Source organism: Hermetia illucens, chromosome 5, assembly GCF_905115235.1.
Source record: "Hermetia illucens chromosome 5, iHerIll2.2.curated.20191125, whole genome shotgun sequence".
NCBI lineage: Eukaryota > Metazoa > Arthropoda > Insecta > Diptera > Stratiomyidae > Hermetia > Hermetia illucens.
The window spans coordinates 99380756-99399457 of record NC_051853.1 but is presented as its reverse complement, the minus strand read 5'-3'; the positions used below and the strand labels follow the sequence as shown (position 1 = coordinate 99399457).

The following is an 18702-nucleotide window of genomic DNA, read 5'->3' as shown; positions in this document are numbered from 1 at the left end:
CGCCTATAAATTGCTTTAAAAGTCAGATTATTCTTTCGGTGGGCAAGGATCTAAAAGTAACAACAATTAGATTGTTTAATGGGTACCTACGTCACGAAATTGATTTTTCGAACACCGAAAGTCTATATTCAAAGTTAAAGGAGATAGTTGACGCGAAGGTAGTTAATGGACTCCACTGTTCTTTGGAAATTCTTGGAAAAATACAGAATGATATTATCAATCTGTTTCCCTCGGTTCGTTTTAAGCATACCGAAAAGATTGTGATGGATTTAATAAATGAAAATGATCAGCTGGAAACTATTGCAATGGAACACAATAGAGCGCATCGTTCAGCGAAGGAGAACTATGACCAAATTCTGGATACATACTTTTTTCCTGGACTTCGTAAGGAAATAAAAAAATTCGTTAGTAATTGTAAAATTTGCGTAGAGTCTAAATACCAAAGACATCCGAAAAGGCAAATTATGAAGTGTACGCCATTACCCAAATATCCTGGTGAAATCCTGCATATGGATATTTACAGTACTCAGAATAACTACTTCCTTACGTGCATAGACAAATTTTCAAAATATGCTCTAGTGGAACAAATTGATTCACGTTCAATTGTAGATATTAAAATTCCTCTTACGAAAATAATTGGTTTCTTCAAAAATCCGAAAACATTAGTTACGGATAATGAGCCATCACTCTGTTCAAATGTTATACAATCCCTTATTAGGGACCACTTTGGTATGTCTCACCATAAAGTTCCAGCTATGCACAGTACAAGCAATGGACAAGTCGAGAGATTCCATTCAACTCTAGCAGAAATATCGAGAGCGATAAAAAAGGATATGCAACTAACAGATCTTAGTGAAATTATCCAATTAGCGTTAATAAAGTATAACAATTCTATACACTCTGTAACAAAAGCAAGACCTATTGACTTACTTTGGAACATCTCTGATTCAAATAAACTTAATACGGAAAAACTTTTGTTAAATGCCCAAAAAGCTCAAAATAATTATCACAACAAAAAAAGGGTCAATAGAAAATTTAAAAAGGGGCAAGAAATATTTGTCAAAAGGAATAAACGTTGTGGGAATAAGCTTTCGAATAAGTATGATAGGAAAAATGTGCAGAAAGATTTAGGTACTGCGGTACTAGTAGATGGTAAAGAGGTGCACAAAGATAATATTCGTTAATGTTTCTCTTCCCAGATTAACATTGGTCACCACCGTCGCCGGTAAAATCTTTGACTATAGTTCATCTAATTATATATCATTACGAAAAGGGGACGTGGGACTGTACGAAGATTATATATACCTTATCCATAATATAAATTTAACTGAATTGAAATGTTTTCAATATCGGAACAGAAGGAATCACTGGACGCAGATGCGAATGAAATGTCTAGATTATTGTCGTCTCTAAGCGCATAAATTTAATAAAAAAAGAGTATTATGATATCAGCGAACCAAGATTTCCTGAGTTATTTCAAATTATTACCATTAGAAATCAAAGAGTAATATCCTTATTAACGAACGCTGTCTACTCGGTTACCCTTGTTCAATTAAACATTGTAAATCCTGTCATTTTAACAGACCAAGGGGTCCTCTCAATCGTAAAACAGGAAGAAATGCCCATTACTATAAGTGAATTGACTTCATCTTCTACTGTTAAAATATATATTAGTAATAATGTGTTTAAATATTTAGTTAAAGTACCAAATATAATTACTATTTGTTCTCTCATAGTTATGTACCCTGTAATTCATAACAATACCATATTAGATTTAAGTAATAGGTATGTTGCCGAGTGCAAAAAAAAACACACTGCCACTGGTTAATTGTAAGGAAGGTAAGGGCAAAGCAGTCTGCAAGCACGATCGTTTTGATAAATGCCTTGCAATGATCTTCAATGGAAACGTCGCAACGTGTAAAACGGTCACTTCATATCACATCTCACCAATCGAAAGGGTTGATGATGATACATTGATCATTAATGATGCAACAGCCACAATAGTAGAGAAAAATCACTCGGTGACTGTTACGGGTACATTCCTCGTACAGTTTGAAGAGGATATTCTCGTCAACGACACACTGTACAAAGTTACAGGTAAGGTGTCATCAGTGGTTCCGCAAATTTCAAAGCAGTTCCAGCTTAATGTGTCAGCACATTCGACACAGCTGACATTGCCGTACCTGCATAAGGTACATCTCCGCAATTTGGAGAAGATCCGACAATTTGATGCCGACAAAGTCAACAACAATGAGTATGCATGGTATGCATTTGTCCTCGTCGTGGCAACAGTGATTCCGGCTGGTATCATAGTAATGCGTAGAAAATGCCGTGGTAAGCCGACGATCAGACGACCTAACCGACCTGTGAATTTCGACGTCGAAAATGAAATCGAACGTATCGTACGCTACATCGCCGATCACAAACAGATTCGGGACGAATCAGCTTAAGGGGAGGGGTAGTAATAGCACAATATAAATATTTAGGGTATACATATAGAATAAATATTATTGGGTGCAGGCATAATGTATTTTATATTGCCTGTACCATAGTTGTAGACATATTCTTATCTTAAGATAATAACAGGACCTTGTTCGAAGAACGCATCTTGTTTTGTAACATGTGTGAACGGGCCTGATAATAAAAATGGTACAAGCATAATGTTATTTATATTGCTTGTACCCTATTTCGTAAGAAATGTGTCTTCATTAATGAAGACACTTTGACCTGCGCATTGTAAAATGCAATATGGACATGTGCGCGACACATGATAAAGATAAGATAATGTTTACAAGATAGGTTACTTTGTAAGAAATAGTGTAAGTAGTCTTTAGTCTAAATTTGGAACTTAAATAAAGTGGTCATACGATCCTTTCCAAACGGACTCAAAGTGAATTTTATTTTAATTTGTCCAATAACATTAGGACGAACATGTCACCTACCTATTGCCCCTCCATAGCTATTTGACCCCATTCTACTCTATCAATTGTTAGTAACCCCAAGTGATTAGAGCACTGCAGAAATTTATTTTTTTAATAATTTTTCGAAGGAGAATTATAAATAGTGCAAAGGAGCCTTTTTTTCCTTTTCCTCTTTTGTAATACATCCGTTAACATTCTGTCCTCGTGCGTGACAATAGCTAGTGTGGTGAAAGAACTGTCAAGCTCTCCCAAGCCAAGCCAAGTCAAGCCTCTATCTACATTAGAAATTTTAATGTTAACTTGCCATTATTTCTGCCTTTCGACTGTCAAATGAATTGAATTTCTTTAATTCCATAATTTTAAATTTTCGCTAATCATCCGCTAAAATTATATATGGCTTTCGCAGCGAGCAAATATGGGTAGTGCCTCCGTTCAAGAGAATCATAATTACGAGCAACTCGCAGCTGAAGAAATCAACTTATCATACAAAATCTAAGTCTATGTACATCGGCTTTTGTCGGAGAAGACAATGAATCCAAATTATCTGATATGAAATTTTCGACCACGTGGGTTTATTTTGAGAGTCCCAAAACATTCATCGTTACAAAGCAATTTATTTTTCTGATATGGGCGATTATGTGGTGGCTTTCAGGGTCTGACTGCTTTGAATTTATTTTAATGGTTGAAGATGATCAGCCAGTATAAAAGCAGCCGTTGTTTTATTTCAATCTTCTAGTCAACTGCAGCTTAGAGGTGTGAGTCTTCAAAAAATTCGCGTTCTGGCTGTAATTAAATTTTCGGAGGTTCAAACAAGTAATAATTAATTACAAAGGTATTGTTGACAGGTCCGTTTTTCGAAAGTTAGTGAATTAGTGAAGTTTATGTTAATGGCAGTGAAAACAGATTATACTAGAATTGTCAACATACGATTGCGTTATTAAAATGTTTACCTTCAAATTACGGCATTTTTGTGATGAGTACCGAGACTTCCAAGAGTCTCCAGTGATAAGAACTTTATTTTTGATTTGCAAAACAAAACCTTATTAAAATTGGTTCACTGTCTATCTGTCCGTCCATCTGTCTGTCTGTCTATTTGTCTGTCACAGGCACTTTTCTCAGAAACGGCTTTACCGATTGACACGAAATTTGGTGAGAAGGTGCGACCTGTGGACCCCCAGACATGCAGTGAGTGATATCCTCCTGCGTTGAGATTTAGGGGGGATCCCCATACATGTCTCCATCAGATATAGTCATGTGGGGTATCAAATGAAAGCTCTTAATTAGTACTTTTCCAAGCCGGTCTTAGTTTTGAGATTTCCTAAAAAAGCGGGGAGTGGAGGGTTGAAAAGTGATGATTTCTTTAAAGGACTCATTCTCAGAAACTACCCCGCCGAAAAAAATGAAAAAAATCATGAAACTACCTCTACGGTTAAACCGATTGGGGGGGGGGGGGGGGCTCCTCATACATGTGAACGGAGGGTGCAAAATTCTTTTTTTTCATAAAATTTCAATTAGTACTTTTCAAAACTGGTTCCATATTTGATATTGGGTGAAACATAGTCGAGTGGGGGCTCAAAATATGACCATCAAAAAGTGTAGTCTGTCTCGTTATCAGAACCTACCCAACCGAAAAATCTGAAAAAAATCATAGTGGTGCATCTCTATGAAATCTAGGCCTCAAAATACATCCGGTTCCGATATCTGCAGAAATAAAGTTAATAATAGTATATTTCCACATTTTAGAAATTTACACGGCAACCCCCCTATGTTCATTTCAGAAGTACATAATTTGGCATGGGTTTAATAAAGAACATAATGCATAAGTTTGAAAAAAAATCCAACTATTAATAACAAAGTTATATGGGGGTGAAACTGTCTTTTTTGTGAATTTCGTGCATTCTACAACCTATATGACGTCATCATCACATATAAATTCGTCAATACTACAACGAAATGAGTTCTTATGAATGGGGTCTCAAAGAATTATTTTGTTTTAGTCACTTGTCACTTGTATATGAATATCAATTACTCTAACCAGACATGTTTGTATATAGGTATATAGTATAATACCTATATACAAACATGTCTGCGTGCTAATGAGGTTTGCAGGTAGTGTCTAATTCAGATAGATATATTTGTTCGTTAAACCAACCGTAATAAGTATGCGTACTATATATGTACATATGTATGCTTTTGTGCACGAAGTAACTCAGGAATATGGGTAGGAGTTTACATACGTGCATATAAAGATACAGTATTCGGAAATAGGCAGTTTGTTTGTTTAGGGAGAGTATAATATCTATGTACGTATGTTTTATTGGAAAAATATAAAGGAGGTTGAATAAAGGTTGTATTTGTAGCTATATACGGATAGAAAAATGTGCGTTGAAGTTTATAACATAAGATGAGATATGCTCAAAATAGGAACGGCATTAGTGAGAGATCGTGTAGGAATGATCTGTGGAAATTATGTGAACTAAGGATAGCTTCTTAAATGGGTGGACATCAATTGCAAGCACCCGAATTAGGGCTGTAGAAAAAACAACAAGTCAGGAAACATCTTAAATATTTTTCTATAATCTCATCCTATCTCTCCTCTTCTATTTGCCGATCACTTCTTCTTCTTTTTCTTCAGCCTTTGTCCCATTCACAAGTGGGGTGGGCTCGTCGTATCAAGCCACCCTTGTTTAGGCCTGCCTTTTGGTCGTTTACCACCGACTTCAATGTTCAGACCAATCTTGGCAAGTGAATTCTCGTTAGTACGAATTGCGTGACCATACCATCGAAGACGCCTCTCTCGCAACTTTTCCACGATCGGTGCAACCAAATAACGATCGCGGATACCTTCATTTCGAATGTGATCAAAACGTGTCACGTCACTAGTCCAACGTAACATCTTCGTCTCCATTACCGCAGGACGCCGTTTACGGACAACATTCTGGTAAATTTTCGATTTGAGACGTTCGTTGATACATCGATCACAAAGAACACCAGTTGTGGAACGCCACTTCATCCAGGTTGCGTTAATGCGTGAAACAATTTCGTAAGGTAGTTCTCCATTGGTTGATAGCGTTAACCCGAGATATTTAAATCGCTCAGTTCTAGGCAGATCACTGCAGTGATTGTGCCTGTTTCATGGGGATCGGTTGGTAAAAATTCAGTATTGTTTAGATTCAATCTGAGACCGTATTGCATGAGGCGATCATTCCATTTTTGGACAGGTTGCTCAAGATCATTTTTGCTATCAGATGCTAGGAAAACATCATCTGCATAAAGCAGTGTGTAGGGCGCTGGACGTTGGATATCCCGTGTGACGGTGTCCGGGACAAGAACGAAGAGGAGTGGTGAGAGGGCGCTTCCTTGATGAACACCAACAGAGACACGAAGCGGTTTTGATACACCCGTCATACTTCGAAATTTACTTTTCGGATCGTGGTAGAACAATTCGACCCTGCGCACGGGTTCTTCTGGTACTAAGTGTTGTCGTAAAGCATACCAGATGAGTTCGTGTGGTACACGGTCAAACGCTTTTTCTAGATCCCGAAATACAATGTAAAGAGGGCGATGCTTATCGCGGTGTCTCTCCATGAGTAACCGCGCAGCGTGTATTGCGTCAGTAGTTCCGCAGTTTTTGGCAAATCCTGTCTGATTCACGGTTATTTCAACGATTTCGCGAATACGGTTGTCAAGAATGCGTTCAATAATCTTCATGGCATGGGAAAGTAATCGGATCGGACGGTATTTTGAACATTCTGCTGGACTACATTTCTTTTTCCATATTGGAACAGTGGGACTTTCTTGCCAGTCAGATGGTGTTCTTCCTTCCTGAATAACTCGGTTAAAGAATTCACTGAGCCACAGTGTTGGGTCCCAGCTCTTCGCTTTCCAGAGCTCAGATTCGATGTCGTCAGGTCCTGTGGCTTTCCCCGAATTCATTCGTTTTATTGCCTCCTCGACATCAGTTGTGCTGACAGCTAAGCCCTGTGTGTTTCACGTAGGTACCTGTCGTGGAGACTTGATCCTACGGTCCTCTTCAGACACGGATTGATTTTGTGACCACAATCAGACCTCCGCTGAGACAAACAACAACGGTACCAGTCTATACCAAGTGCATGGCTTAGCATTCATACTGGTTGATGCAAGAATTACCTAAATCTCTTCCGAACTAAGGAGTACGCACCCGTGTTGAAACGCAACACCACGCCGAGGCCCGAAGGTCTCTTCTCGCTTGAGCATAACCACAACCCCCATGAAACTCCCATTAGGGGGCCTACCGCAAATAACCGAGCTGTACTCGCATACAACGGGAGTTCACCCGAAGTATGAGAGTCCAGGGGCTTTCCCGGTTCCCATGGTACTAGTATACCCCTGATAAGGTTTCGTCACCAATTTGCCACTTCAGATGAGTCCCCGTGCAGACTCGGGTCTGAATGCCCTGATTAGGCCTTTGAAACATTCGCCTTCTGCATCACGGCCGGCAAATGAAAGTGAGTACAGCGTCCCTCGGTGCCACCACTATGGAGGTTCTCCTCGGCAACTTGGTTTTGGTTCTGCCGACAAGGTTGCCGCCCCGTCTTCCTCACCGCTACCTCTGAGCACCAGTTGCGCTGACAGGTGGAACTGATCCAAATGTTGGCAATGATTTTGGAAGTGGAGGATGAGCAAATTCTTCAGTTGAAATCTGCTCGAAGTATTCTCGCCATCTATCCATTGCGGCTCGACGGTTGGTAAGCAAAGCCCCGTTCCTGTCATTAACGCAACAGAAGTGTTCGATATCCTGTGTACGTTCGTTATGGCTTTTAGCAAGTTGATAGAAATCTCTCTCGCCATCCCGAGTGTCCAGTTAATGGTAAAGATTTTTGTAATGGTTCACTCGGGTGACAGCGACGGCTTTCTTTGCTTCCCGGTTGGCATTCTTACAAATTTACCAATTAGCAGCGTTTTATCGTCGCGAAATTAGTGGTAGAGGCATTTCTTTTCACGGACCATCATTTCAACATCGTCATTCGAAAGCCAGGTATCTCGGTTAATGTACCGCTTATCCGGCTTGGTGACCCCGAGGGTTGCAGGGGCCGCTTTGTGGATCGTGTCTTTTATTTGGTTCCATGATTCTTCCACATTCGTAATGCTCGGCAATCATATGAGTGAGATCGTTTCTTCTTTCTTCTCACCAAATCGCCACCAGTTGATGTGCCGCGAGCCATTGCGTTCCTCACGCTGTTTTATCGGTGGCTTAATTCGCAGAACGGCAATCAACGGTCGATGTTGAGGTGCGATGGTCTCATAGGGAACGAGTTTGCCATCAGTGCCATTGGTAAAATGTCGGCGTCTTATGAGAATATAATCGATTTGCGTTTTACTGTTCCCACTATAAAATGTAGGAAGATGAGACAATCGCTTTATGAACCATGTATTCATAAGTACAAGGTCATGGGTGTCCGCAAAATCGATTATACGCTCGCCACCCTCATTGCGCGCTCCGAACGCCTTTCCCCCATGATACCTGTTACCGTCTGCCTTTTCACCCACATGACCATTAAGGTCGCCGGCAATAATAATATCGAGAAGCTGCCAGAAGGCATCTTTCTCGGCATCAGGTCGATCTGTCTGTAATGCGTACGCGGTGAAGAAGTGAATGGTGCGATCAGTTGGTATAATGGTGAGCTTCATCAGACGATCATCAAATCGTTCGACTTCTTTAATCGCATCACGGAAACCCTCTGAGATGGCAATGCCAACACCATATTGAGTTTGTGGGTTACCAAAATAGAGAAGTTTATAGCCATTTTTACCGCGTTCGCGTTCAATGTCGCAGCTTTTGGCACCAGACCATCGGGTTTCTTGCAGAGCGCAGATGTCAATGCGCCTTTTCCGAAGGGCTCTTGCGAGTTTCCCCATCTTTCCAGTTAGGGTACCAACATTTAGCGCGCAGACAGGTATTTGTTTTGTTTGTTTTGTTCGGACTAACTTGCTTACGTCCTGACACCGTCCATGCGTCAAGAACCCTTGCCCATTTCTCGACAGGACCGGGGTCCGTCCTGCCGCGTCGACTGAGATGGACTCCCTAGTATTTCTCCGAGGCTTGTGACCCGATCATCATGTTTGTAACGACATTGTATACATTTTCTTGGTCGGCCTGTCGTGGCACCTGTCCACCAAGAGAGATCAGGTAGGATTTAGCATAGTAGAATAACTCCAACTATACTCTATTTTTCTCTTTCCCTGATCTCAGCATTTGATTTTTGTTTTACTGAGAATAGTACAGAGTATACTCCTCCTTTACCTGGGCTTGGGAGCAGCATACTATGTTAGTAGCATCACCATAGAATCTATTATAAATGTGGCAATTTGCAGCATTCCAAACATTTGTTCCCTTTTCGAAGTACTAAATGAACTCAATTCAGACCATCTACTAGTAATTTTTAAACTCGATACTTCTCCCATCTCAACCAGAAAAATTTTTTGCCCAACTTTAAAGAGGCTGATTGGGGAAGGTGTCAATCCACTTTGAACATCGATATTGATCTTCAAGGCATTTCTCAGTCGAACATTCGGTCAACTTTGAGTGTAATTACGCAGTATTTCTAGCGATTAATTATAATATTAGAAATAATAAAAACTTGTTTTTCCTATTCGCTGTTGATTTTTATTTGCAAGTACCGACATTTAGGGAACCATAATTCTTGTTAGCACGAACACCCTACAAACAAATGGTTAACGTTTCCTTTCCCTCAGAGTAAAACATACTCATTGCTCAAAGAAACGCCCTTAGAAGGAATTGACAACAATACGATAGGTTATCTTAAGAAAGCGGGTAAACCCTTCTGGAATATCGTAAAAATGTTAAAAAAGCAAGAACAAAAATATGCCAGCGCTAAAAGAAAACAGAGAAATAGTAATAAAAATTGTTTGCGCAACAATCCATATTGGATCAGGGCCTTGAAGTGTGTTAGAGCACTTCATTCAAGACCGTAGCGGTACACTACAGGATTATAGTAGCCTATAGGAGGCAACTGGTCAGCATTGCGCTCGCCCGCGATTATTACCCTGATTTAACTCAGGTGCTCATTTACAGCTGAGTCGACTGGTATACGGCGTCAAATCACGATACAAATTCCACTGCCACCAGTGGGATTTGAACCACGATAGCTTTGTGCTCTAACCACTCAACTATCCCGACACCTGACAACAGTGAAATACTTGCTACAAAATGTGCGCTGCACTCCTCTGCCAAGGTTGATTTATTATATGTAAAGTTGAATAATTTAACGAAAAAAATTTATGACAGATTATCTTTTATAAACAACCCCCTTATAACATCCTTGAATTAATCAATTTCCTTTAGGATTAGTTACCAATTCTTAATTAGGTTAAGGTAAAACTTATTTTTAGATGTAAGTTCAAGAGATTTTTATTTGCGTTTTTCCTCTCCTCCGTAATTGCCATCGGCGCCAGCCATTCAAGGCCTTTTTCAGCTTTCTCCCTTAGATGGCCTATAAATATGACAGATTTCACTTAAATTTGATACTGACATCTTAAGATGCCTTAGAGAGTGAGAGTGAGAAATTATAATAACATGGGAATAACAATTTAGATTTATTATATAATAGCTTTTTAATTATAATAGTTGAGGGTTTTCGTCAAACTTTCCAGTATCATACCTTACATTATGCTTTATGTTGCTTATTGATGATCTTAGAAAAACGGTGGTTCCAGTTACACAATTTAGTAAATTTAGTAATGTACTGTTTTTAACTTAGTTTGAGCGATATTGGCATGGGATTCTTTTGATGCCTAGACGTTATACAGGAGTATCACTTTTACTTTTTCAAATTTTTCGGCTAGGTAGTCTCTGAGAATGGGTCCTTGATTTAAGTTTGTCAAACAATTGACCCCAATTTAAAAAAAAATCCAATTAATTATGTTTGAATATAGGAAGAGGGTGTGGAAGAATTTGTGCATTCCAAATTGAACACTTATTTTTTCGTGATTAGCGTCATTTGGCGATAGGAATAGTTTCTTCCATAGGAAACTGAAACAATCCATCAGTACCCACATACCGTACCACTAAATGATTTGCAGATAGCCGATGATATGGTGAAGGATATTCATGGTAGACTTTTTAACCAGGTTGATAAGGAGCCCAAAAGGGGGAACCAGGACTTCACCTCTATTCTCATTCTTATAACATCCTCTCTCGTGGATACAAAGCAGACCCATTGTGGTATGTGTATATGGTATTTTTGGCAAGACAGAAAATCATCTTTCCCACTTGCAATGATTCCGCGAATGCGTGGTTTTGCGTACCCCCGGCAAATAACGCTATGTGATAATCCCTTTCGATTTGTTGGTTTTATTTCTCTTCAAACATCTCCTTTTCATTTACTTCAACTATACCACTTCCAGTCAAATTTTTTCAAAATGGATCTTGTTAAAAATTTTTGCCGTTATCGTTCACGCTTTGCGCTAGCGGCATTTCAGTTTAGAATCTCGGGAGGGAATAGAGAGGCCAAGGAGAGCCGTTAACGGTCCATTTTAGCGATTGAGATGTCTGAGAAAAAAGTGCCAGACTCAGGAGTTATACTTCAATTTTGGTGAAATTTCTAAGAACAACAACGCATAGCAATTTTCATGTTGTGTTAAAGAAGTTTTGATGCTTTCGCTCAACGGAGGCACCAGTTCCTGTTTTTCAGAGTGGTTTCTATAGGGACTATGTGAGCTATTTTGGCCGCGTTAGTGATCAGATAACCAATTTTTTGGGGGTCCACTTTTATGTTGTTGTTCAGAATGAATCGTGTGGCTTTGATTCTTCACTTCTAGCTTGGGAACGAAGCTAAAAGTATCACTAGATTTAGAATTTATTAATCAAAACCTGACATTGGCATAAAGTTTGGAGAATATTTCGGAGAGAAAAAAACACCCTGCCCCTTTCACGTATGATATGTTGAGCCCCAACTGAACATGTCGTCAAGGCAGATTCACGGTATTCATATGTGGGATAAGGCATTTTCTATACCCAACAAACTTCATGTCAATAAGGCATAACCGTTTTCTAATAAAATGCATGTGATTGACACACAGACCGTAATCAGATTTTGTTTTCACGAAGCCTTTATAAAAATTAGTTGACCATATCGATATTTGTAAATTAACACACAGGTCTGCATTTCAGCTTTCATAATGATTATCCAAAAGAATAATAACAACATTCCTGAATACCTCGACGAAACATTTTTCAAAAGGGTTCTAACGAGTCAAACAGGATCTGAAGATGTCGACATATGTAGTCTGGATTTTTCAATGGGGAGTAACACGGGTGAAAATTATTTGAGCTTTATTTACCGTGTGCAAGTTGTTTATACCCAAAAGAGATCGGAGAGCAGCGAAATAAATTTCATTATCAAAAGTATTCCCATGGACGGAGCTAGAGCATCAATTGCTGAAATGGGTGTCTTCAACAAAGAGAAGATAATGTATTCTGAATTCTTGCCGCTAATTGAGAGTTGCCTAGATGAAATAACAATCGCGCCGAAGTAAGTTCAAATCACTAATTGACCATCCCTCGCAGTGTATTAAATTTATTTGATTGCTAGGTGCTATTACATTACCAGTGAACCTATCGCAACAATGGTCTTCGAAGACATGAAAGTACCGGGATACAGAATAGCAGATCGGGTGAAAGGCCTAGACATGGATCACAGCAAAGCTGCTTTAATTAAATTAGCGCAGTATCACGCTGGTGGCATGTTACTTCTGGAAAAAGTATGGATCGGTTGTTGTTGTTTTCAAAAATTAACATTCTTAATGAAGTTTCTTAATTAAGGAACCGTCGATGAACACATCAGAAGAATTGAAGTGCGGAATATTTACATCAGCTCTCTTCGCACCAACCAATTTAGGAAAACGATTATATTTGAATCTGTCAAGGCTTATCGGCCATGCATCAAAATGGCACAGCCATGAAAAAATCGTGGATAAACTAAAAGATAATCTTAAAAACGAAACTCCAACAAATAGGATTTTAGATGCCATTCGAATAGCATCAGATGATATAGTAACAATCTGTCATGGAGATTGTTGGGTAAACAATATCCTTTTCCGACACCAAGGGGATTCACCAAATGATGCTGTTTTCGTAAGTATTCGGCGAAAGATAATTCTTTAACTACATCCTGTTTGTGTTACAGATTTATAGATTTATATAAATATTCTGTAGATACAAATTAGTTATTTGTATTAATTTATTTCTAGGTTGATTTCCAAGGAAGCATGCGAGGGAGTATAGGGCTCGACATTAATTACTTTTTCGCCAGCAGCTTACAAGTAGATATTCTGTGCAGTGGTAAAGATCACCTGATTGAAGAGGCTTATTACCCAGCCTTTCGTGCAGCTCTCGAGCGAGGCTTTTATAAAAACATTCCTACCATTCAAAATGTTAAAGACGAAATTAGGAAGAAAGCAATGTATGGATTCTTGAGTTCAATTCTGGTCTTGCCCGTAGTAGCAATGAATAAAGAGGATTCAGCCAATAGTTGTATCGAAACAATGAGGAATGAAGATACGGCGAAGAAAATCGGAGATCTCTCTTGCTCCTCAGAACGATTCCTAGAAAGTCATAAAATTTTGCTGATGGAATACGATGGTTATGGATTATTCGATTGATGTCATTGTTTAATCGGGGAACTTTGAAATCGATTTCATAAATAAATAAATTTTCTTCAGTATTTACACTAATTGAACAATTTAATAAATTACTAAAAAATGTGCGATATCGAATTTTATTTGAAGTTTTGCATTTCAGTTTTAAGGGAGAGTCAAATTTTATTCCTCTGCAAATAACCAATGGCAAAATTCTTTATTTTAGAATGTTCGTTGAAGATTTAAGTTTCATTCAAAGAGTTGTAATAATTCATCTATTAATTAGGCAATTCATACATTAGAACAGAACGGCTTGTCGCGCACCATAATGGCATCCCATTGGACTGCAGATGACCGATAAATGATCGTGAGGCAATGCTCGTTGCCCTACGAATCTCGCAAAAGGCCTAAAATTTCGAGAAGAATGGTGCGGAAGCGCTTTGTTGACTTAAGGAAAACACCTAATTCCTTTTTAGCATACCTAGTGACCTTACAACTTTAGCATGCGATGGACCCGCTGGCGCAAAAATTTACATTTTTGTTCATGGACGACCAGAAATATTTGCTGGGGCCTATTCGGTTCGTTGTCCGAATGCCGGGATGCGCAAGATTATGCACTGATCGAAACACTTTGTTACGGAAAGCAGCCGGAATATATGGCTTAGGTCCGTTTTCGGAGATCTCGCAGTGGATAGAGGAAGTTGAGCCGAAAATGGAGAACTCCTTAAACTGTATTTGGAGTGCGACTGCAGGCGGTCAGTAATTCACGATCAAAATGCCGTAATTTCGTTTAGCGGGATTCAACTGTTTTGAGAAGAAACCCAACGGTTGCTAGCTTTGTTTCATCATGAAGAGTAGCGCCTACTGCGATGTCTGAGGCGTCGACGAACATGGCTAGAGGTGCACTTTGTTGAGGGAATGTCAAAAGAATAGCGTCTACCAACCTGATTGCTTGATTGTTTCAAATGCTTGGATGGTTCCTGGGGACCCTACAACCTCCATGATAGGAAGACTTTAAGTAATGTCTGGCGATAAGCGCCTTTAAGCACGAAAGGGCGGTAAAAGTCTACCATACCCAAGCACCTTCTAAGGCCTTTACCCGTCTTTGGCGGCGGAAAAGTCGCGACCGGTTGCACTTTGTCTGGGTCGGATTATAAGCCCTCAGGAGGATAGAATGGCCTAGAAATTTCACCAGTTGCTGGAGAAATCGGCACTTTTCAATGATAAGAATTGAGTCATTATCAAGGAGTTGTTCAAAAATGCACTCAAGATGTGCCAAATGCTCGGCCTCGGTGGAAGGTGCGACCAGAATGCCATCCACGTGAACAAAACGGAAGTCAAGATTTCGTAGTACAGAGTGGAGTTTTGCACCGTATTGCGCTGGCCAAAAGCCATCCGTGTGAAGTGAAAAGTTCCGAAAGGTATGCAAATTCCTATTTTGGAATTATCTGGGAGAGCTTCAGGGAATCGTTGATAGGTCTTGGATCAAAGGTCACGACATTTTTCTAAATAATGTGTAAAGTCTTGGGTAAGTGGAATGGGGTACTGGTCCGGAAATATCTAAGCATTCAGGCGTCTATAATTCCACAAGGTTACCATTTGCTTTTGGGCTTTATGATCATGATGGAGTGGAGATGACCAACTACTGTTGGAAGGTCTGCATATACCCTGCTTAAGTAGCTGTTCAAACTCTTTCCGCGCAACGGCGAGCTTCTGGTATAGTAAAGGATGTACCTTCGAGAAGATTCGTATCATACTTAACTCGCTCAGGGAGGTTACGCTCGGTAGTGATGTACTGCAGTAGTGATGTTGCTGATGTAAGCCAAATAAAGCGCCACGAAAAAGTGCCACGCAAGCCAAGACTCACAGCTACTTGCCTATAGCCGGAAGTTGTGATGGGCGTGGAGTTTGTAGCCGTTAATCTCAGCTGCTGGAAAAAAAAAAGCTAGTTGAGTTTGGGAACAGGGAGAACTGGACCTCGGCGCCCGTGTCTAATAAATAATTGCACCTGCTATGGGGGTCGTACACCGTAAGGCAAGGTGTTGCTGCACGTCCCCCAGCGAACTCACTTTTTAGTATGTTATGCAAACCTACCATGGTACTAGCATACGTCTGAGTTCGATGCGGATTTCGGCTTCCCGAATGCCACGATGAAATTTTGTGTAGAACGGAAAAGCCTTGTACACGATCAACCGCGATGTCAGTTGCACGAGAAAAACTCCGCGGATAAGGGCTGGCTTTAGTGCCTTGTATGTGATGCAGTGCATTGGTGTACCTCGACGTGGTTGCAAGCACATGGCTGCGAGTTACAGCGAGTATATGGCAGCATCTATCACAACAACAGACATTGCACAGCTATTTATGGATTTGCGCATCTTAGCGGGAACCAAAGGCAGAGTTTCCTTAAAGATTCATTTTGGATTAATGGTAATGGATTTTAATGGAATCAATGAGCGAATGATGCTTCAAAATTCCCCAATGGGAAGCTTGGTATAGGCAAACATGTGGAACATTCTCGACATTATATCCATGTTTTCTGTCCTAGGAAATGAGGAAATGCTGGGATATGATGAAGAAACACACACAAGAAAATCATCTAGGCGCCATGAACACACCAATACCACTTACCCACCTCGTCCCTACCCGAAAGGTACACTATGAGATTCCCCTTTGCCGCTGAAGTCGCTCTTCCTGTGTATAATCTTCTTGACATGGAGTAAAGTGGAAATGCATAAAGATGCGTTAGATCAATTTGGGCGGGCAACGTTTGTTTATTTAGGACTAGTACAATATTTATGTCTTTGATATGTATGTACATCTGAAGTTTAGCAATTAATGAAGGAATATTTTGCATTTTTAGCAATGTACGAATGGTTCATAGAGAGTGTCTCACATAAGATGGACACAAAACCTTTATACTCAAAGTGCCCAGCTTCCAGTTTCCCGGCCAAAGGCAAGATGAAACACACCATTCTACAAGCCGCACGCAAGTATGCCGCGGACCTTCAACATGGGGCATTATTCTTGCCAGAACCAAATTGGCGGCGGTTGCCTTTTCGGAACTCTATGCCACGTGCTACATAAAATTGAGCTCTGTATCTATTATCACTCACAAGTATTTGGAAATGATGATGATTCTTTTCCGGCGCTTGGTGATGAAGATCGCTTCCGTCTTTGTCCCAGCACATACCAGCCCAACGCTAGCCAACCAAGCCTCAACAGAACTGATTGTTTCGCATAACTACAACTTGACATCTTTGAGATGCTTGACTACGACACCCAGTGCAATGCCGTCGGCGTAGCCCAACACTCCTTTGAAACTGTAAGGTTAAGTACATAACTGGCCCAATGTGGAGTCCTGTGGGAAACTCACGGAGATAACGTACTCCTTCGTTCCAGCATCGATGTCATACTAACCGGTAACCGGTTCTCGCAAGTAGATATCGATAGTATCAGCGAGATAGGTAGGAACACGAACCACTAATTTCCTCCATAGTGTCTGACATGACATGACATGTGATGAATGATGATTAAGTTTGCCTTGGGCAACAGTACCAGCTTCTGCCACTTCCATGCTACAAACAATATCCCCGCGAAAATGGACGCTTGGATCGACTCAGCGAGCATATTCGGACTGGACTCCACGGCGAACTTAAGGAGTTACACCTGTTTGGATTTTTTTTCTTTAGTTTCCAGCGGTTTAAAATACGCTTAAACATCCCTAGATTCATAATCAATGGAGGTCTTGCATAAAACCAACTTAGAAGTAATTTTCAAATTAGATCCTCTGGAGTAATTCCTAAGAAGAAAATAGCATTTAAGCCACAGAATACTCACTTTACAATATGGCAAAGAGACTGAACGCAACATTCCAGCGCATACAATCATATTATTATTATTTTGAAAAGTTAGCGTTTTCAAACTTAAAATGCTTTTTTCTCCAAATCGGGGAGCAGTAGAACTCGAAAAGTTTTCATTCGATCGCCGTGAAAATTTAATTGTAACTTCTTCGTTTGATTATCTAGTGAAGTACATACGATTTCAGCAATTTATGAAGAAAGAATTTTTTTCGCTGAAAAAACGAATATTTTTTCTAAACAATCTTTTTTTGTTTGTACGAACTGTACTGTTCCAGGCCTCCATTTTGTAAAAAATTATCAATAACAAATTTTTCCCTTACTCCTCAAGAGTTGTTTAATGAATTCGTATGTTACTTGTGAACTGATATAATTTTAAAATGTGCTCACAGAAATATCTTGAAAAAACCGTTCTTATATATATTATATATATAATATATAAACCCTTCTGCTGCTATTTCGTCCAGGCCCGGAGCTTTGTTTTCACCCACATGTATTCTGTGTGTCCGGATGGCTCCAGTGGTTAGAGCGCTGGGCTGTCGTAGCGGAAGGTTATGGTTCAAATCTCACTAGTTGCAGAGAGATTTGTTATCGTAACTCAATCTCGGATACCAGTTGACTCAACCGCAAATGAGTGCCTGAGTCAAATCGGGGTAATAATCTCGGGCCAGCACAATGCTGACCACATTGCCTCCAACAGTGTGCTGTAATGTACCGTTACGGTTTTGAATGAAGTTCTCTAACACACCTCAAGGTCCTGATCCAATATGGACTGTTGCGTCAACGATTGTTATTTTCCAGTTGTCACAATCTCGCCAGATATCGGATTTTACCTAATGCTAGCACTAAGTGCCATGCATTTAGGCTCGAACGATCTTACCTACTTAAACTATAAATCGGCTCTGGTGGAAGGTCAATGGGAGAATCGGTCGAGAACACCCCGCAGCATTCACTACGTATGCAGAACGGGGTATTTCTGCATGATCTGAACCAGACTGTGTGAGAGCCCCAGGACATCAAGTGAAACCGTGAGGGATTTAGGTACAGTACCTGTAGCTGATAATATTATGCGAACTACAACCACCCGCTCGAAACGCCAAATTTTTTTTATTTCCCGAGCCAGTGGCTCATAGTTCACCTTCTTCTCCACGTATTTCCGTTCAATGTTGCTATTATGGAGGAAGCAACATCAATAATATACGCGAAACGACCCGTCTTGTCGACTATCAGTACCGTTTGTTGTGCGGAATATGGCGATCAGTTAAAACTCGCCCGTCTCAATACAT

The 18702-nt window shown here is 40.1% G+C and overlaps 1 protein-coding gene across 1 annotated transcript; it reads left to right on the top strand.

The window, feature by feature from the left end:
* The first annotated feature begins 3680 nt into the window (after positions 1–3680).
* Positions 3681–13583, top strand: LOC119658177. The gene is made up of 5 exons (XM_038065444.1): positions 3681–3753; positions 12094–12454; positions 12515–12683; positions 12745–13056; positions 13173–13583. The coding sequence occupies exons 2-5, from the start codon at positions 12102–12104 to the stop codon at positions 13581–13583; spliced, it is 1245 nt and encodes a 414-aa protein (XP_037921372.1). The 5' UTR covers positions 3681–3753; positions 12094–12101.
* Positions 13584–18702: the final 5119 nt, after the last annotated feature.